General features: G+C 59.7%; 1 protein-coding gene across 8 annotated transcripts in view; it reads right to left on the reverse strand.

Moving 5' to 3' along the window:
- Positions 1-1,463: 1,463 nt before the first annotated feature.
- The window catches only part of TSC1 (TSC complex subunit 1), a 38,596-nt gene continuing 19,396 nt past the window's right edge, over positions 1,464-20,663 (reverse strand). For 5 of the 8 annotated variants that reach the window (XM_080670893.1, XM_080670895.1, XM_080670897.1 and 2 more), the window contains 15 exons: positions 15,267-15,442; positions 14,353-14,465; positions 13,970-14,081; positions 13,560-13,678; positions 11,775-11,844; positions 11,286-11,390; positions 10,488-11,046; positions 8,974-9,017; positions 8,216-8,382; positions 7,366-7,548; positions 6,514-6,624; positions 5,775-5,897; positions 4,729-4,916; positions 4,492-4,653; positions 1,464-4,162 (listed from right to left, as the gene is read on the reverse strand). In XM_080670893.1, coding sequence (XP_080527019.1) covers positions 3,634-4,162; positions 4,492-4,653; positions 4,729-4,916; positions 5,775-5,897; positions 6,514-6,624; positions 7,366-7,548; positions 8,216-8,382; positions 8,974-9,017; positions 10,488-11,046; positions 11,286-11,390; positions 11,775-11,844; positions 13,560-13,678; positions 13,970-14,081; positions 14,353-14,465; positions 15,267-15,442 — 2,761 coding nt within the window. In that variant the 3' untranslated portion in view covers positions 1,464-3,633. The remainder of the gene's footprint in view (positions 4,163-4,491; positions 4,654-4,728; positions 4,917-5,774; positions 5,898-6,513; positions 6,625-7,365; positions 7,549-8,215; positions 8,383-8,973; positions 9,018-10,487; positions 11,047-11,285; positions 11,391-11,774; positions 11,845-13,559; positions 13,679-13,969; positions 14,082-14,352; positions 14,466-15,266; positions 15,443-20,663) is intronic. The other 3 variants (XM_080670899.1, XM_080670900.1, XM_080670898.1) reach the window with 2 other exon arrangements.

Below are 20,663 nucleotides of genomic sequence, written 5' to 3' on the forward strand. Positions count from 1 at the left end.
AGGGGAGAGCACGGGGAGGGAGAGGAGGGGAGGGGGGAGAACGCGCCTCTGCCTTCATCAGCTCCTCTCAAGGCCAAAGCAGTCGTGGGCGCAGGTACTCGACTGTCCCAGGCGGGTGTCCCACATCCCTCCGGCCACTCAGGCGAGCAGACGGCGTGGAAAAGACGGAAACACGCTCTCCCTGCACATCCGAGTCACGGTGGAGCCACGAGCCACCTGGGGACAAGGGTCCCGGCAGCAGCTGGGGCCAGGCCTGGACCTCAGGTTCCTTCGTGCCGGAGAAAAGCTTAATGGAGAGCAATCAGCTGCTTGCTGGCGGGGGGGCGGGGGGACCTCTAACTCTGGATGTAACGGACACATGCACCTCATCAGACCGGATTCACTGACCAGTGCTCATGGCTGGCCTGTTTCCAGGCATGTGCCTCGACGAGTGAAACTGCAGCAGAGACGTGATCTGGGTCATCCCCTCCCCGCCCAGTGGTCATCCCCTCCTGGGTGGGGCTGAGCTGCTCCAGGGACCACCTCGGTCTCTACACAAGGCGGTGGCCCGCCACCTGCACGGCAGCGTGGGACTGAGCCTGCACGCCGTCCAACCCTCCTTAAACCGGCCCCACACACACCCCGCGCCCTCCCCCCCACCCCCCAGCGCTCGCATTTCAGAAGACCAGAAGACGGGGCAGCCCTTTCTTGCATTGGTTCTTCGGTATTCCTGCCAGCGGCCTGCTCTGGTGCTGGGTGCACTTGCCCTGGGCTAGTCAGAGCGCGTCTGTCAGCGTCTCCACCCGCTCACACCCTCTCCTCGCCACCAGCACGCCATCCGTGGCCTACGCAGCGGCTCAGTCTTTCTCGACAGCAACTCCAGAAAGCCGTGCTGCTGCCAACGGGCTGGCTGAGCGTGGCACTGTGGCCTGCTGCCCGTGCCCGGTGCCGGGCTGGCCTCTCTGCCGAGGCGGCACGGGGCTGCCCTTCCCTGTGGTCAGGGGTTTCTGGGACCTGATCCTGGACCGTAACAGCTCACCTCCCAAGGACTACTTCCCCCGTAAGGCCCACACGTATTCCGGCTCTCAGAGCAGCTTCCCTATCGCTGCTCTGCACTCACAGCCTAGCAAGGACCGAGGAGCTTGTTCCCAAGGCCTGGCGGTCTGCTCTCCTGAAAAGTGCTGACACGTCCACCCACCGCCTCATTGAGCTGGCCACCGCCTCCAAGGAGAACCCCAAGACCTCTCGGCCCAGGCACGGGCTCCCTCTGCCTGTGCACTCGGGCAGCTTCCGCCTCACGCCAGCGCTACTTCCGAGCCCACGGTCAGTGTTCCTACGTGTCAGCAGGACCTTGTCAAAGCCCTGTAAACCACAACTTCACGTCTGACACAGAACCTCGTGCTATGTGACCTGCCGCGGATTCAGGGGTGCACTGCCCCGTGGAGGCCATGCTGCTGCCCCCCCCCCCCCCCCGCCCCCGGCCCAGTGGTCCTGTAGTGCTGCTCCTACGAATTCCCTGCTGCCCACGCAGCCGTGTCCGGGCCTGTGCCGCCTGGTCAGTGTCAGGGGGACCAGGACATGCCATAGCTCAGGCAGCGTGCCCTGTGACGGGACGGAGGCTGCCCACCCAGCCCGTGAGCACCACAGCGCCACCGGCCCCGGCTCTGCCCGGACACGGCCTCCGCCTCCTTGTCCCGGCCCATCCTCAGGGCTGCCTCGAGGCCGGCCTCCCGCCCCGGAGGACGCTCAGCATCAGGCCGCCTGCTGCCTCTTGCAGGTTTATCAGTTCCAAACCCCACCAAGCTGATGGCCGAGGCCTCTGCACCACCAAAGCCTGTCCCTCGGCTGGGTCAGTGCCCCGTGACTCCAGGCCTCAGCCCGAAGCCTCGGATGAGTAAAACCCACAGCCCCCCAGAACCAGCTCCTTGGGCTCAGGGCCATTGTGAAGCTGGGCAGACTGACACCGGGCGGGAGGGTCATGCCAGGGGCCGACACAGAGACCTCCGTGGACCCTCTGCCCGGCCTCAGCCCCTCACCACCTGCCTCCGCCTCCCTGTACTTTTACAGTCTGCCCATTTTTAGAACTGCTTTCCTTTTTCCCATGGGCCTCCTTGCCCCTGCCAGCCAGTGGGGGACACGCAGTGACAAGCGCCCAATGTCCCCATCTCCTGAGCATGGGCGGGACAAGCATTCAGGACGGGCCTCGGGATTGGCCAGCTACCCTGCAGCTCTGCTCTCCTCTGAGGCTGAGCCAGGCACTGGAATATCCTGGATGTCCAGCTTCCTCGGGACATTGCAGGCAAACGGGCGGTGCCGGGCCCGCTGACCGCCTCTCCCAGCCGGGGCCAGTCACACCTGCAGACTCTGTCCTGAGGTCAGCTCACTGCATGGGCCGCGGGCCTCTCACCACCCAGCCCCTCGCGGAGGGATGCCAGGGCGCCTACCCCGACAGAGCCTCCCCGCTCCTGTGCGGGGCTCCAGGTGCGGGAGGCCCACCGGGAGGTGCCTTTCCCTCCTCGTGGCCGACTGCGACTCTGAGCACAGAAAGCAGCAGTGTGTCCTCGCTCTCCCCCCAGGCCTCGGCAAGACACCAGGCAAGAATTCTCAGGCTTCCGGCGTTTATTTCAGGAGCATCTGCCGAGTTCCACTCTGCCAGCCAGCGCTCTGGCCGGTGCCACTGCCCGAGCACACCGGGCGGCAGCTGGGGGTCCCCGAACTGGTGTAAAAAGCTGTTACCTTTTCGGTGGCCTGGAACCTATTTAGTGAGGAGCTCTGAACCCTGAGAAACAAGGTCGCGTGGGGTGAGAGGCAGCTCTGGGGCCCATCAGAGCCGTCCTGCTGCAGCGCCACAGAGAAGCTGACACACAGGTGCCCAGGACACACGGACGGACAGCCACCCAGGCTCGGCCAAGCACAGCCCTGCCTGGAGGCGGCTCCCCCCCCCTTCCGCCTGCAGACAGCAGGTGTGCCCACACCAGCCTGTGGTCAGACCAGTACCAGCTTTCGAGCAAACACCAAATAAATAAGAGGTAGTGGGGAAGGGGACAGAGCGTCCCGAGGGGGAGACCCGGTCCCCGCAGCGCCAGCTCCGACTTTCCCACAGACCTTTGTTCACACAGACCCTCTAGGGAGCTTATCGGAACGGCCAGGACGGGAGGGGACTGAACCGTTGTTCTTTTAACCCACGGACTCAGATGCTGAACCTCAGAACCAAAACCAGCAAAAAAGACGCCAGCTGACACGCTGCCTCCTGGCCTGGCAAGGGCGAGCAGAGGACCTGGCGCCCCCTGCCACGGGCGCAGCCCCGGGCTCCAGGGAGGAGTGGTGGGAGAGAAATTTGGCCTCATATTGCACTGGTTCAAAGGACACCACCGTGGGGGGAGGAAAAAACCAAGCGGTGAGGAATGCAAACTGGCCCTCGGTTAGTACACACTGCGAGGTCAATGGGGCGGGGCGGGGCGGGGGGGGGGGGAGGGCCGGGAGGGAAGAGGCATTTCAACGCCAGATCCAAAAACCGTCCGCACTCAGGCAGCTGTCAAAAGGCCTCCACCCTACTTCCGCGCTGAGCCGGCCTCTCAGGCCCTGGGAGCAGCGACCTCGGACACGCCCGCCCGCCTGCCTAGCCTAAGGAGTTAACACTGATTGGCCGCCAGCTTAGCTGTGCTCCTGGTGAGCCTCGTTGTAGTCCATGATGCGGAGCTGTCCCACACTGTCCGGGCTGGGGGGCGCTGGGCGCGGGCCGTCGGGGCTCAGGGGGGTCTTGGCCTCCACGCCCGCGTCCACGCCCGCGTCCACGCCCGGCTTGAGCGTCTCAGAAAGGCTGCTGCTGGTCACGCCGTCCTCGTCGCACTGGCTCTCGCTCTTGTTCCGAAACAGCTCTCGCGCCTTCATGCCCAGGAAGCTTTTGGAACTTGGAAGGGAGCCCACCGTCGCGGGGATGCTGGCGGAGGGCTCGCCCACGGCCGTTTCCCAGCGGCTGCTGAACGGGCCTGCCCTCTGGGTCGGGGGCTTCTCCGGCGTGGAGAGCTGGCTGCTGCTGCTGCTGCTGCTGCCCCCGCCGCCTCTGCCCCCGCCACCCCGGGTGCTGCCAGGTCGGGGGGGCCTGGTCTCCCCGTTGTGGCCAGACACCGCGTCGCTGTGCCCTCTCACGGGACCCGAGCCGCTGTCGTTGCAGCAGTCCAGCCTGCAACAGAGCGGGGAGAGCGGCACGGGTGACGGTGGGCCCGTGTCTGGGAGGTGGGGGGCTCACACTGACACCAAACTCTGCCAATCGCTCGCGTTTGTAACGGGCTCAAGTGAGGATCTCACCCGGGACACCCAAGTCACAACCCGGCACATGGATGCATCTCAAACACGGATGCCTCCTGTGCGTGTCAGGGACTGGGGGCCCAGGAAAAGGGACATGGAGAGGTCGCAGGGCGTCCCGAGGATGGGGCGTCGGGGGCTCTGAAACGCACGGAGCCACGTGCGGTAATGGCTTCCGACGCTCACCGCGCAGCCCTCTGCTCCTACCTTTCTTCGGCTGCTTCCGCTGCTTCTGTTTTTTCAACTTCAAGTTTTTTCAGGAGGCCATCTTTCTCCAACCTGCCGTACAAGTCTAAGACCTCCAGCTCAAACACCTGGGTGATCCGTTTCTGAGCCTCATACCTGCTCTCCGCGGCCTGCAGCTGGCCTCTGGAAGACAGAGACAAAGCGGCCGGAGTGGGAAGCCAGCCGCCCCGCGCCCCGCGCGCCCCTCCCGCGAGTTACCTGGCCTGGAGCTTGACGTCCTCGAGGTACTTCTTCTGCTCCACGAGAAGGTGGTCCTTCTTGGCCAGCTGAGCTTCCAGCTCCAACACCCGCCTCTGGGAGGCGTCGAGCCTCTGGCTCTGCTGGAGCGCGTGGGTCCTGTGCTTCTCTAGCTCCTTCCGATAAGCAGCCTTCATCCCCTCCACCTCCTAGGAGAGGGCCGTCAGGCCCGGTGACCACGGAGGGCGCACAGGTGCTCGAGCCCCAGGCAGCGCCTCGGGGCCGCTCCGTCTGCCCTTACCCAGGACCCGGCAGGTGCCCCTGAGTGAACTCTTCAGAGGTTCTCTTAGCCTGCACGTTCCCCGTTCTTTCCCCAAAGCCGTTATACCACCCAGGAAGTGGGCCGGTTTCTAGATGAACTCCCGCATGACCTGACCTTCCCGCTGAAGGAGCCTGGCCCTGCGGGCTGCGGGCTGCGGGCTGCGGGCTCAGGAGCGGCCCGGGATGAAGACCACGCCCCTGGGTCTGAGCTGCTCACAGAGCGCAGTGGGGGGCGTGTGACGGAGATGCGGTGACGGAAACACCTGAGCGGGACTATCACGCCCCACTCCCAGCTCACTCACTCACATCACCCCGCTGCCTACACAGGCGCAAAACTGTCCCAGCACCACTGGCGAGGCCCTAATTAGTAAGACCGGCCTGACGCTGGCCTGGCCACCCACCGAGCCACCACCTGCCGAAACTCAACAACTAAAGGAAGGAGAACACGCACAGCGGTCCACACTCTCGGTCCTGAGCGCTCCGTTCCAGACCCGGCTCCCCCGCCCTCCAGGACAGGGGCCTGGGTGAAGAAGGGGAACATCTCTCCTCCTCGGTACCCACTACCATCAGGGGCGGGCACTGACGCCGGACTTCATTTCAGAGTGACCCAGTGGGGAAGCAGGCTCGTGTGATGCTGAGAAGCGCTTGCATGGCCAGGCCAGCGCGAGGGGGGATGGGCACCGGGACCGCAGCACCGTTTGGGGAAACCAAGTCACAGAGCCCCTGGGTGACCAGGGAGGGCCCACCTTGGTGGTGTCCGAGTGCTTGTTCTGCAGCTGCTCCAAGTACAGCTCGTTGACCTCCCCGAGCACCAGCAGCTGCCTGTTGAGGAACTCCATCTGCTGCTGCACCGACTCGCTGTTGGAGAGCTGACCGGGCACACGGACAGGCGGTGAGAGACCCACGGCGCAGCGGGCAGGCGGCCACTGCGGGGCGGCCGCTCACCCCTGCAGCGCCAGGCGGAGCCCACAGCTCCGTGCTGGCAATTCCTAACCCTCAGCTGGTGTGGAGGGGGCCTCCAGGGCGAGGAAATGGACAAAAATGCACTTTAAATGGAGCCGGCGAAAAGGAAGAGGTGCCGACGTCCACACCGAGGAGGCCACTACCGGCCGCTGGGAGAGGGGGTGCAGGCCCGCAGCAGGGCATTCGGTCCCGGGAAGACTCGCCGCTCCTGACTGAGTGATTTCTAGCGGCGCAGCGAACCCCACAGAGATTCACAGCTCAAAACTCTGAACCAACCTGGCACATTTATGCGAACAGGGTGTGGGGAGAGACTTCCGGGACACTCACAGGGTTCAGCAGCACCCAGCACCCGCCCACTCCACGCCAGTCACACCAAAAGGTCTCCAGCCCTGATCCGCTGTCCCCTGGGAGGAAGGGACAGATGCGCTCCCTGCTGGGGCCCCTCAGTGACACACAGAAACGCCTGTCCGTCCCTGTGAAGGAGGCGGCCAGCGGCGGGGCCAGCCGCTCGCCCACGCTCACCTTCTGAGACACCTGGCTGAGCAGCAGCTCCGTGTGGCACACCTTGCTGTTGGCCTTCTTCAGCTCCAGGCGCAGCTCCGCCACCATGTTCCGACAGTCCTCCAGCTTCGTCTGCACAGGGAGACGCAGGCTCAGAGCACCAGCAGCCCCCACCCCCCCGGCCACCGGCCCCTGCTCCCTCAGCGGCCCATCAGGAAGTAAGTCTTCGTTTTAAAAAGTAAGCTGTGGCGAGTTCCTGATTTATTTAACGAAGGCCTCAGACCCCCAGGCCCCAAACTGCACCAAAGAGCCTGGAGCGGGGCAGCAAACGCCCCTGAACTGGGCCGGAGGGTTTATTTTTGAGGCAAACACAGCGACACCTGCCGGTCATCACGCGCACTACCGGTGGGAGGTCCTTCAGCGTCAGTAAGAGGTGTCCCTGCCGGGATGTCGCCCTCTCTGTGCAAAGCTGCGTGTCAGGTGGTCAATGTGATCAGATCTCCAGGCAAAAAGCAGTGGGAAACGGGACATGCGGGTGACCCGGGGCCTGCATCTCTGCGGTGTCCCAGGGCGCACACAGCACTGGCAAGCGGCTGTGCCATTGGAAAAAGAACTTGAACTTCCTTAAATGTACGTATATTACTTTAAACAGCGCTAACAGCGGTCAGGACCAGCAGCACTAAGTTGTTTAGATCTACCTGAGAAGCACTTCTCTGGCTGCGGAGCCAGGAAACATGGCGGACACCCTGAGGGAGCTGGGACCGCTCCCTCAATCAGATGGACCCGCACCAGCCTCGGAGTCGGGGAAAGGGCTCGCCTGTGGTGAGCAGCACAGGTGGGTGCCCCCGGGGACGCCTGCGCAGCGGCGCGTACCTGCAGCTCCTGGCTCTGGTTGTAGAACTCCTCCCGGTCGTGCTGCAGCTGCCTGATCTGGCTGTGCAGCTGGGCGACCATCGTGTCCCGCTGCTCCTGGAGCTGGCTGTACCTGGCGTGCTCTTTCTGCAGACTGACCTTCCATATCTGGATGTCCTTCTCTTGTAACTTCAGCTGGTCTTTCTAGCGGAGACCAAAGATGTCATCATTTTAGCTGCCTTCCAACACGGGCAGTGATGCTCAAGTTCAAATGCAAACATTTCCTCTCCCGTCTTAGCTGCCCTTTAACCATACTGCAGGCCCAGAACCTGACCGCTCGCTCTGTCTGGCGGGGCTCTAGCTCCAGGGCTCCCATATTTCCCACCAGGTCACTGAAGGGACGCACATCACGGCCGCTCGCCCTGGCCAGCACTCAGCAAGTGGGTCACTGCTCTCAGTTACACGCTGGGTGGCAGATGCCGCAGGCTCACCTACTTTCCTAAGTGGCCGAGCCACGGCCTGTCTCCAGGTCCAACTGGCTGCACTACTGGGCCACACATTGGGGGCCATAAAATAGGGTCAGGAGAGCCGGTTTCACAGTTGGAAAAGCAAAATAACCTTTTGATCCTGTTATCATCACAGCCAATGACAAATAAACAAAAACTCAGCTGTCCCCGCGGCCTCCAAGAGCTGCAGGAAGCCCAGAGATGCGGGAGCCCAGAGATGCAGCCACTCGTGTGCGAACCGCAGAGATGAGGCGGCCGCCTGAGCCACACGGGCGAGCAGAGCAAGGGCGGGAACTGACCCGGCTCGGGGGCTGCTCCTCCCGCAGCGAAGGGCCCCGCCCCGCCGCCCGCCCCTCAGCGCTCACCATCGCCGCGTTGTGCTCCTCCAGAGCCGCGGCCCTGATCACCCTGCGGAGGAGCCGCCGGTTCCGCACGGCGTGCTGCTGCCTCTTAAAGCGCTCATAGAGCAGCTGGTTGTGCAGTAAAAGCAACTGGTTACGGAGGGTGCGGATCTCATCTGAGGGAGGAGAGCCTGATTTTAAAGCAGAGGGAGGGTGGCAGAGATGCCTTTTACATGGCGTTCCATCAAGCCCCGCCCAGGGTCTGCTACTCAGAAAACGATGCTTTAAGAGAGAGACTGCCGCCCACTGGCGAGGACCACGGGGCTCCCAGCGGTCGCTCAGCAGGAGAGGAAGTGTTACCACCGCCGGCCCTTGCTACGGGCACAGTGTGGTGACACTCGGGGAGCATGCTTTCCTTTTCTCCACTAACTGGAGCCATATGTGCCCACTTCTGAGATCCCTTTTCTCCGTTCCCCGATACGTTTCCCCCGAGAACTTTCCAGTACCACCCCCCGCACTTGGGGCTTAGCCGAGGGGGCCGGGCGTGAGGTCTGCACTTTCTGCAATTCTACTGCGGAGCGCCTGGCCTTTGCCACTTTGCCACAACAGGAAAGCTGACGGGCCGACACGTGAGATACCCGTTAGCAAAAACACGGCTAAGTGGCTGCAACAGGAGCAAAGGGGGAGTCTGCTTCCTACAGAGCACCCCCCTCGTGGACAGAAAAGGCAACAGGCAGGCAGACCCATGTGGGCTGGATCTGGAGCTAAAGTAACAACTTTACCTCCAAAGTGGGTCCAGTCGACAGACTTGCTGGGTAAAGACAACCTGGGAAGAAAGGTTTGAATCACCAAGTTAACGATCTCACGTACCTGGAATTGTAAGGTCAGGTCCCTCCTTGTGGCACAAGAAGGCCTTCAGCTCCCAGTCCCCGTGGAGTCAGCCGAGGAGCCTGACAGCCCACTCGAGGGCGGGCCGAGGGCCACGGGCCACGGGCCACGCCCAGAGCTCACTCTGCGGCTGGTGAGTTTTGCTCAGCTTTCAAGGTGACTGGGGACCAAACACACCGAGAGCTGCCCGTTTCCAATCTCCGATTGAAATGCATGGAGAGCAGCTCTGGGTTGAGACACTCCCGTCCCCGAGTTTAAGGAAAAAGGAGGTAGTTTTCCTGGGCCTATTACCCTGAATGTCATTAAAATATGATCTTAGCCCAGCCGGCGTGGCTCGGTGGTTGAGCATCCACCTATGAATCAGGAGGTCACAGTTCAATTTCCAGTCAGGGCACAGGCCCGGGTTGTGGGGTGTGCAGGAGGCAGCCGATCCATGATTCTCTCTCACCACTGATGTTTCTAACTCTCCCTTCCTCTCTGAAATCAATAGAAAAATATATTTTAGGGAAAAAAGGGGGGGGAGGGGCGGAATCTTAGCCCTGGCTGGTGTGGCTCAGCTGGTTAGAGCACCACCTCAGTGGGTTATCCTGTACACCAGAAGGTAGCAGGTTCAATTCCCCATGAAGGCGAGTCTGGGAGGCAACTGATTGATGTTTCTCTCTCACATCAATGTTTCTCTCTTCCTCCCTCTCCAAACCCAATCTTAAAAATGAAGACAGAGAGAGATGTTAAATATTACAATCTCTGTCAAATTCTTCCTTAGGTTATTCTACAAAAGGACAATGAAAACTAACATTCCCCAAGAACCTGCTGAGAAATGACCGAGAATTCAAACTTTCCTCACGCCTTCCTTGAACCTCCTTTGAAAAGGGTAATAAATAGAAAGGTTGAAGAAAAAAGAAAAAAATAATAAAGAAAAGAAGGGTTGAAGAGCGTCTCAGACAGATCTCTAAGAAATCACATGCGCCGTCCCGGGGGAGGGGCCACCTGAGCTTGCTTGCAAGGCTGATTTATCTTCCACCTGATGAGGGATGGCAGCAAGCAGAAGCCACCTCGGCGAGCAGAGGGGCCTGTGGCCAAAATGCCTGCATCTGCGATGCCACAACCTCGCCCTCCGCTGAGAGAGCAAGCGTGGAGCCTCTGACCGTCCTCAGAGCGCGGTGCCAGGCGGCCTACGTAGAGGCAGGAAGACTCGCGTCAAAATGGGCAGGAGGGACGCTCCGGCTCAGCGTGCACACCCGGAGGACACACAGCCCTGTGCACGGCAAGGCGGCAGGCTGGAGGCGTCTGCTCGCACAGGGGCGCGGCGGCCCCGGACGGAGCACACTGCCTGCGCCCTCCCACGTCCTCAGGTCGCACGGGACAGACCCTGCGGAGGACGGAGCCCTCCCGCTCGGCGGCGCCTCACCTGCTCAGCTCCTTGCCGTGCGCGTCAGCGCCCTGCTGGATCAGCCTGTCCAGCACCTCCAGGGGGGAGGCAGCGGGCACGTGGGCTCCCTCTGTGCTGCCCGGCGCCTTCTTCACGAGCGCCTGGGTCTTGGTGCTGACAAAACGGTGGGCGGCCCTGGGCAGCGCCACCTCGAAGAGATGATCGTACGGCGGAGGCTGCCCACGGCCGAAGCCCGCGCCGCTCCCAGACGGAACCCGGAAAGGGCTGGGCGTGAGGATCCTGGTCTCCAGAGGGGTCTGGCGCTCCCTGCTGCCGGCAGGACTCTCGTCGCGGCCCCCGCAGGGCAGCTCAATGGGGGTGAAGGCTTGCTTTGGTGTGTCAGGCCCCAGCTTGTCCAGGGACGAGTTGAGAGGCTCGGGGTGCACACTGGCGCCCTGAGCGCTGGCAGTGGCTGACGGGGTCTTCCTCGGACAGCCCAGGAGACTGTCCTGGTAGAAGGGGGAGTCGAAGCCTCCTCGAGGTACCAGAGGCTCAGTGTCAGCCGTTGTGATCTCAGAAAGTTCTTTATAAATTGCCGCTGAGGGGAGGGAGGGAGACAGAGACACCAAGTGAGCAGGCCACCTGGGGAGGGCCAGGCAGTGCCACCCGGAGCACATCGTAGAGCGGCATCCCTTCACCGGGCGTTGGGCCCGGAGTACACCTCCCACCTTTTCTCCCCAAGAGGAGAAACACCACGCCAGCCCGGCGTGCTGGCAGGAGGCCGGGTTCAGCTTTACCACCCCACCACCTCACCAGGCCCAGGAGCCCGGATGTTACCTTCTTCTTTGTCCTTTTCAATGCTGTCTTCCTCGGAGGCCAGGCCGCCTAGGAACCCGGGAAGGTCACTCAGAGTGACGGCACCTTTGCTGCCAGGAAGTTCTTCTGGAAACAGACGACTCGAGTCAGAGAAACACGCTGCAAACCGCTGGGACCGAAACGCTGCCCGTCACGGAGGTGCCGGAACGATGCCCCGCTGGCCCGACAGGCTGGAAGGGCTCTCGGGGCGGCAGAGCTCCCACTGCCAACTCTAACCAACGGTGCCAAACACCAGCCCCCCAGGAAGGAGAGTCTCCGTCCCTGACGCTCAGAGAACAGTAAAACCACAGGCTGGCAGCCCCGCCCACAGGTGCTTCCCTGCACTCGCTGAAAAGCTGGGTCACTATTAGGTGGCCTCTGGGACAAAGACAGGTTGTGGTGTCTCGAGGCCTCAGTGGTTTGCAGCCTTCCAGGATTTCCCCGTCCCCGCACGTAACCCAGAGACGTTACCTGGCCCGCGGTCGTTGGGAAGAAGGTGCTGTCTGTCCGGACAGGGCCGGGCCGGATCTGTTCTCTCCTCCTGAAAAGATGGGCGTGTTTACATCACTCGGCGAGGCTGAGCACCCGGCCCCGGACGTAAGAGAAACACCCCAAGTATCTGCGCTGTCAGATTGGAAAGCTGTTTGTGTCAGGACACCGTGATGTTCTTACAACTGTTGAGAACCCCAGGACCTTCTGTCTATGTGGTTGTGTTATAGCTCCTGAAAGTTACGGGATTAGGAATTAAAAGTGAAGTTTTAAGAATATTCATTAACCCTGACCGGTGTGGCTCAGTGGCTAGAGCATTGGCCTGCGGACTGAAAGGTCCCAGGTTCGATTCCGGTCAAGGGCATGTACCTTGGTTGCGGGCATATACCCAGCAGGGAGTGTGCAGGAGGCAGCTGATGGCTGTTTCTCTCTCATCGATGTTTCTAACTCTCTCTCCCTCTCCCTTCCTCTCTGTAAAAAGTCAAATATATTTTTAAAAAAGAATATTCATTAATTCGCTTAAACAAGAATGAGTGAGGCGAGCGGAGCTGCTGTCCGTTCCTGCAGCTGCTCTGATCCCCGCAGGGAAGCAGCTGGGCGCTCCCGCTGCCTCTGCCTCCGTCTGCTGCATCCGGCATTCTGGCGAAGCGGGAAGAAAACGCTGGGACCCCAACAAGCAGTAGTAAGAAGCAAATGATGGTAACGGAGTCGGGGTAACATCTCTGATGTCACACCCACACCTGACAAAGTTACTTCCTAGGGCTATTTACGGTGTGAAATCTGAAGCCATGGCCGTTCACGCTCCGTGTGCGTGTGATCCACCGCCTGCCTGGCATGTACACGAAAGCGCCTTCCCACGCCCGAGGCCAGAGCATCGTTCCCTGGGCCTTTGGCAGAGCCTGGCTCACCCAGTCACGCAGCTGAAACAATTCACCGTTCAACGCGGACAGCGCGAAGGACTAGCCACGCTTCCCGAGACCTCCCATCTCACAGGAGACCAGGGGAAGCTTTCTGCTTGAGGGGCAGATGCCAGGGTCTTAATATTCCAGTTTCACCTGAAGCTGAATCTTCTCATTGGCAACCAATACCGTCAGTTGTTTATCTTGAAGAGACAGGCTCAGTGCATCACTTAACAAACTAACGGCTGGCCACGCTCAAGTCTGAACACCGGTGCCAGCCAGCTCTCGGCCAAAACCGGCGCTTCGGGAGGAAAAGCGGCCAGGTCAGCTCTCGGCCTGACCCTCGCACGGTGCCTGAGGTCACGCCACCTGGGGTGAGCAGGGGCTCATGGGCTGTCCTCTTCCGCTGCAGAGTTACACAATCACATTCCCAAAGGCCAAGATTTGATTAACGACTTTCACTGCTTCCCACAGAACATGAAGTTAGTTTTTTGGCTTTTCTTTTCTTTTAAACAGAAAAACACAGTCCGGGAAGAAGACTAACGCCTGCCAGGACAGGTGGGCACCTGCTGTGACTCGCGCTGAGGGGCCAGGCGCTCACCACCGTTTCTACACCAGGGGTTCCACGCAGTCAAGGGGCAAAGGACAGCTTAGTATCTATCACTGCGCCAGCACCTCTGACCGCGCGGGTTCCGGGAAGGGCTCCAGGCCCGTCAGCTGCCCCGCTTGGAGAGCTGCTGGCTGCCCTGTCAGTTGTTCTGTTTAAAGCCACCACATTCCAGGGGGGAGCTCTGGCTGGCATGACAGGCTTCACAGAGTGAGTGAGCAGGCAGCCACGGTGCTAGGGCAGAGGGTGACCCGAGCATACCTTCCGGGGGGCTGTGGCTGTGGGCGGGGGGAGCGGGCCGTGCACGCAGTCATCCGGATGGCAGAGCGGGGCGGGCGGAGGAGAGGTCGCCGGGGTTCCCGAGGGAGTTCCTTTCCCACCTGCTCGGAGACAAGGGCAGAACGCACAGTCACGGGGCCGACGCCTGAGCTGCCGCGTTCCTGGCGGCCTGTCGCCGTGAGGGAAGCTGCTGGAGACCGCTCGTGGGGGCTCCAGGCCAGGCTCCTGTTCCTAGGTCCACTCCACATGCTCCGGAAGCCCCCGAGGTTTGCATTAGTGTCAACATCAGGTTCCCTGCTGCACGTCCCCACACACAGTCAGACCCCAGGCTGCTCCTGGTCATAAAAGACAGGCCCACCCCCGCCAACCGAACCCACCCGGGACAGACATACCAGGGGCACCAAAGGCTTTACTGTAGGGCTGGGGGCAGTCAGGCGGCCCGTTTCCAGGAGAAGTGGGAGGCGTGGCCATGCCGCACACCAGAGATGGGCTCCAGAGAGTAGCCTGGAAGTCAGTAAGCGTGCCGGGATGAGCAAGGACCGCTCACCCAACGTGTACGTCCCTGGGCGGTGGCCACTTCCAACTAGGAAGAGGCGCCTCATGGAAGCTCTAGCATTTGTAAGTCTAGACGCCAAGAGAAACCCACGTGGGTTTTGCTAACGTAACCCATCCTTAAAAACAACTTTCTGAAATGGGCAGCGGGAGATTTCGCCCGACCCCAACGGCCCGCGCCGGCAGCGAGCAGAGAAGGAACAGGCGCCCTCTGGGACCGTACTTGCGGGGCCTCAGCTGACAGCCGTGGCGCAGGGGAAGTCAGAGGCGGAGGTAGCTGCCCTGGCGTGCTGGATATCGGCCGGGACGCGGAGTGAGGGGTGGAAGTCACGCTCCCTGCAACGAAAGGGAGAGAGCACACGCCTCGCTGTGGGGCCTGGTTAGGCTGACAGAACACGTGGGTCACCTCGCCCTCGCTGGTGGCTCCGCTGGTTGGAGCACCAACGGGGGCTGTTCCCCAGTCAGGGCACACACAAGCAGCAACTGACGAATGCACGGGTGGTGGGATGATGCATCGGTGTCTTTCTCTCTCTCAAATTAAATTTGTTTAAAAAATACGTCTTCTCACCTTCCAACAATATTCCGTTCTCTACATTTAAAGAATCCCTGAGGGCCCTGGCGTCTTGGGGAGCAAGGAGCACTGCAAAGCGCTCCTGGGGAACGAGTGCAAGAGGGTCTGCAGGAAAACTTGAGGCGGGGCCGGGACGATGCCCAGTGGGGCCGCCTGCAGAGCAGCCTGGACTCTGTACCAACCCAATTCTACTCCGTGCAGACTCGGCACACGTCAGTGCTGCGGCCCAGAGGGCCTCACGAGCGCCGGAGAAGTGGGAAGACTCCCTCATGCCCAGGAGCCTGGAAGTCAAACCCTTAGACCCATTTTCCTTGGTAAGCATCGCAGACACAGCAAGTCTGCTGGCACCTGATCAGGCGGGAGACCGAGGACAGGGGCCTAAATTACACCGGAAGGAGGCATTAATCAGCAGAAATGGAGGCAAACTCCAATTTTAAATATTTGGGAAGCCGCGCCTAGAAGCTGACCTAAGTCTTCTTCTAGAAAAAGGAAAATAACGTCAACCAAAACCAGCAATGCGCCCAGGGCCAACCCGGGAGGCAGGGAAGTCCCGGGGTCCCTCCTACCAAAGCTGTTCTGTGTGTCCACGTAAGGGCTTGCGGTGACGTCGGCTGAACGAGGGGGAAGGCGGGCTGAGTTTTGGTGAGACAAAGAATAGCCATCTTCATATGAGGCTTCTGTAGGGTCCAGAGAGATTTTGGCACACTCGATTACAACATCATGGGTTTCTAGCTTCTTCCACCTGTAAAAGGCAAAGAAAGACAAGAAATGCAAGCTGTAAGCCATTTAATCAACCAAATACGTACGCGTGCTAACTCCAGCCAGCTGCTGACTGTGATCAGCAGAGAACAAGGCAGAACCACACCAGCACAAGAAGAACTGATCAGAAATCAGGCCTTCATTTCACAAACCTATATCCTCCCCACTGAAAGGGGTTTATCAGTCTACCAGGCACGAAACTGAAAGAAAAACTTCATCAACAAAAGACTAGGTCTGGCCTCAACATAGAACACACACTACGCAGAGCAGCCACCAGGGAACATTTCCTTTGGAACGAAGGCAATCAAAGATCAGGGCGGCCTGGAAGCTGCCAGGTAGCTGAGCATGACTGAAGGCCCCTCGTCAAAGTGCTGGGATCCTAAACCATCCTCAGGCCGCAGACACGGCGCAGAAAGTCCCAGCCCTGGAGCAAGGCCACCGGAAATGTAAAGAACTGTCTCAGGGTTCTGATCTGGGAGCCACAGTTCTGCTGCTAAGAGCATGGCCCACGGAGAGAGACACGCGTGGCAATGTGCGCCGGGCTCAGCAGAGCCAGAGCACAGCACAGCTCGTGATGGGAAGAAGGGAGGAAGCAACCCCAAGTCCAGCCAGAGACTCTGCAGAGGAAAGACTGTGACCCTGTCAGCGGGTCCGTGGTCGTCAGAGGGAGGGAGGGAGGGCTGGAAGGGGCTTCCTGGGCAATGGAACATTCTTCCATTGCAAGAGAGTCTTTTGTCAAAACTTAACCAAACTGATGGACTTTATTGTATCTAAATGATCCCTTACTGAAGTTAGCTTTAAACATGGTGCTTTCAAAGATTCAGTGACAGCAAACGCTCAGGACATAACCTTACACGAGTCAAGGAAACAAACTACTCAGAGCCCTGGCTGGTGTGGCTCCGTGGATAGAGCGTCGGACTGCGGACTGAGGGGTCCGGGGTTCGATTCCGGTCAAGGGCACGTGCTTGGGTTGCGGGCTCGATCCCCAGTAGGGGGCGCGCAGGAGGCAGTCGATCAATGATTCTCTCTCATCACTGATGTGTCTCTCTCTTCCTCTCCTTTCCTCTCTGAAATCAATGAAAATATATTTAAAAAACAAACTAACGAAACTACTCAGAGATACACAAACGGATATGCTCCCGCTAATAATTCAAACGCGAAGAACAAGACATGGGTGTGTTCCTGTCCTTCTCTTACTTGGTCAGCGTTTGCCAAATGCGCTAAATGGAAGAGCGAACGCCTTTGCTCGCTCAGGTAGGACGGTCCTCCTGTGGACCACATCATTTGCTCTCCCAGTTTCTAAGTAACTAGTCACCCCCCGAGGCTCCGCCTCCGTGGTCCGGAGCTCACGGAGAACAGCCCGGCAGCACCGGCCGCGCCACGGCTCCCCTAGGGAACCTCCGCCCTACGCAGCGGTTCTAGGCCGCTCAGCCTCGCTGAGATGTGGGGACTGTGGTATCGCACACAGCGAAGAGCCGGCTGTGGGGGCCTCAGGCAGCTGCCCTAGAGGCAGGGCCTTGGGGTCCCCACGCAGCCTCTTGGGTCAGGGCCGGTGAGGGTCTCGGTGGCAGCCTGTGACACCTGTGGCACGGCTGCTGGTCTCCTCCCCACATTCTCAGTGGCTGGAAAGTGATTACGTGAGAGCAAGCGTCAGGGCGCGTACGCACGCAGAGACGGACCTTAGAGAAGACAATGAAGTGCATGTCGCAGGGATGTTTTATTTCAACCAAAGCAGTAGATGCACCTACAGGAACTTCTTGATTCTTACGGGACTTTCCGTATCGTAATCTCTCTGAAACTGGGAAGCACAGGCTAACAGTCACATGTTGGTTTGGTAGTTTTTCTTTCTCGGGTGTGCTTAATAAAACACAAGTACATCCTGTTGTTCAATGGCATCTTAGAGTCAATGACATATGACAGTTTCAAGCCAGCACCGTGTTTAGAAATCACTCCCACGCCCCTGGACTTCCCTTGCATTCTGGTGAAACCCGTGCTCAGTGCTCAGCGGAGAAAGAGTCTATGGGGGCAAATGTGAGTCCTTGCATATCTAAAAACGTCCATACCGCCAAAACCGGTGTGGCTCAGTGGATAGAGTTTCGGCCTGCGGACTGAAGGGTCCTGGGTTCGATTTCGGTCAAGGGCACGTACCTTGGTTACGGGCACATCCCCAGTAGGAGGTGTGCAGGAGGCAGCTGATCGATGTTTCTCTCTCATCGATGTTTCTCTCTATCCCTCTCCTTTTCTCTCTGTAAAAAATCAATAAAATATATTTTAAATAAATAAATAAATAAATAAATAAATAAATAAATAAATAAAAACGTCCATGCCCACCAGGCACCCTGGCTGGGAAGAAAACCCTTTCTCTCCGTGTGAAGGTGTTTCAGAAGCTAACGCCATCCTGATGTCTGATCCTTACTGTTTTCCCTAAAAGGTTTCTCTCCGGTGTCTGAAATTTCACAGCACTGAACCTCGGCAGCATTCTTTTACATTGATGAAGCTGAACACCAACCAAGTTCCTCTGATCTGGAAACGCATGTCCTCCAACTATCGTATTTTCTTGTGTTACTTGTCCCTGCCCTGGAAATTCTCCTCTGTCATTTCCTTCGCAGTCTGCCCCCGCCAAGCCTTCCCTCTTTCTGAAGCTGTGCTGGACGCTGGGCCCCCGGGCGGACGCCCGTTCCCCAGCCTTCTCCCGAGCTGCTCCTCCCGTCCTCTGACCGCTCCCCAGATGGCACAGCTGTTCTCCTGCCGTCACTGCACGTTTGCTGTGGATCTCCGTTTTCATTTTCGAGGGGTCTGTCTTTAGGCTGGCTGTCCCCGCCCTGTGCCCACTGCTGACTTTCCTGCTGCTTCCGTATGCTCCCTGTTCCCAGCTCCTTCTCCTCTCTGCCTTGGTGTCCTGCCTTCTGAGTTAGAGCTTCTTCAAAAGCCACATAACCCTGCCTATCGAGGCGGGGAGGCTCTCTAGGTTGACCCAGGAGGCTCCAAGGTAATAGACTGAACACACACATCCAAGGTACACCCTCCTGAACCCCTGGAAAAGGCCACCTCTCACCGTTCTCACAGACATGAGCGCATCCAAAACCAAAAACGGGGGCGGGGGCGCTGGAGAGGGCCGAGGGGGGAAGGGGACATATGTAATACATTCAACAATAAAGAATTATTTTAAAAATTAAAAAACAAAATCAGGCGACTATAAAAAAGGAGCATTCAGGGAACTGAAACAGCTCTCGGGTATCAAGGACGGGGTGGGGAGAAATGGCTGTAACAGAAGGATTGAAAACTAACGATAGGACATCTTCAGGGAATAAAACAGAAGAGCAGAGAAGAAACGGGCGAGTAGGAAAGAACAGAGAACCATGTCGGGGGCCCCAATTTCAATGTCGGGAGTCGCAGAAAAAGACGGAGATGATGGAGGCAAGGAAATCACGTGTAAATAGTTGGAGCATTTCCTAGAACCTACAGAGCTCCCAGACTGGCCGATGGGAACACTCACCAAGGGACGGCTCTGGGAAATGCCAGAAACAAAGGCCAGGCTCGCAGGCCCCTGAGAACTCTCAGCCGACAGGGGGGAGAGGCCAGAGGCCCTGTGTCCACAGCAGCCTGGGCGCAGTGGCACCGGACAACGCCTCCCAGCTGCTGAGAATGACTCGAACCTGCAGGTCTGCACCCAGCCAAACACCTGCACCCGCTCTCCCAGCTGCTGAGGGAGAATGACTCGGACCTGCAGGTCTGCACCCAGCCAAACACCTGCACCCGCTCTCCCAGCTGCTGAGGGAGAATGACTCGGACCTGCAGGTCTGCACCCAGCCAAACACCTGCACCCCCTCTCCCAGCTGCTGAGGGAGAATGACTCGGACCTGCAGGTCTGCACCCAGCCAAACACCTGCACCCGCTCTCCCAGCTGCTGAGGGAGAATGACTCGGACCTGCAGGTCTGCACCCAGCCAAACACCTGCACCCGCTCTCCCAGCTGCTGAGGGAGAATGACTCGGACCTGCAGGTCTGCACCCAGCCAAACACCTGCACCCCTTCTCCCAGCGGCCAGAGGAGGTCTCCAATGCAACAGACAAACAAGAAAGACGGCGTGGGACCCGGGAAGTGGAGGCCTCGCGGAGGGGAGCCGCGGGGAAAGGCCGGAGTGTGAGGTGAGCTGTGCAAGGCGCAGAAAACCACCTGTGCAGGTCCGAGCAGACGTCACTATGGTCGCTGCCCCTGGATGCTCTGAACGGAGGGCAGAGCGTGCAGGCGACCCTGCCCTGGACAACTCGCCTGCACTTGGCCCGCGGATCACCCACTGAAGAAGCCCCCCTCTCCTCCTGAGCCTGGATCAGCTGAGGACACTCCTCCATCCCACAAGGACTCTGCTCTGGCCCACTCAGCAAACAGCGCTCTCCTCCCTCTGCCATTCCTTCGGCAGCACATCCGGCTCCTGGTGCTCGCTCAGACTTGCCCGGCGCTCTGACCAGGTAGGCCTGGTCTCCCAGGACTCACTCAGGACCCGGCCCACGGACTTCCCCAGAAGGGGCTCCTGTAAACTCTCAAGGAAGGGGAAGCCGGACCAAGATGCGGACTCTCTTCTGGCTCTCCCCCTGGGGCCCTTCGTTGGACAGTGACCAGACTACGAGTCCATGAGCCGGATTTTGCTCCTGATTCGTTTTTGAAGGAAACAATACATGCTGTGACCACACTACAGGAAAAGGAAGGGGCCCATTAACAAGAAAGCAAGAGCAGTGGCTGCTGAGGTGGGACAGGGAAGAGGGAAGATGGCTGCGCCTGGGGGTGGCTCCCTTTCCAAGCGGGTGGTGCCCGCAGGTCTGCTCGTGTTACCACGCGCCGCACACCCTTCCTGCGCTTCTCTCCACGGACCCAAGGCAACGGCTTTAAGGTGACCGAGGACCGGGCACAGGCCTGGCTGCCGGCGGGAAAGGGACGGAGGGACAGGAGCTTCTCACAGCTCGGGAAGCGGAGTTCCATCCCGTCCCCCTTTCGGTCCTGACCCTCCACGTGCCAGGGATCCTCAAATCAGGCTGTTTCTCCACGGAGGAAGGGAGCGCCTGGCGGAGCAGAAGGACGGACCTGGGGCCCCGTCTCCACCCCCAGACTTCCCCAGCCCGCTGGCTGCAGCCACACGCGCCCGGGGCACCGCGGCGGCGTCCACGCTGCTAAGTGGGATTCCCATTTCCTGTTGCTCAGGAGCGTTTC

This window comes from Plecotus auritus (assembly GCF_963455305.1).
Source record: "Plecotus auritus genome assembly, chromosome: 5".
NCBI classification, from domain to species: domain Eukaryota; kingdom Metazoa; phylum Chordata; class Mammalia; order Chiroptera; family Vespertilionidae; genus Plecotus; species Plecotus auritus.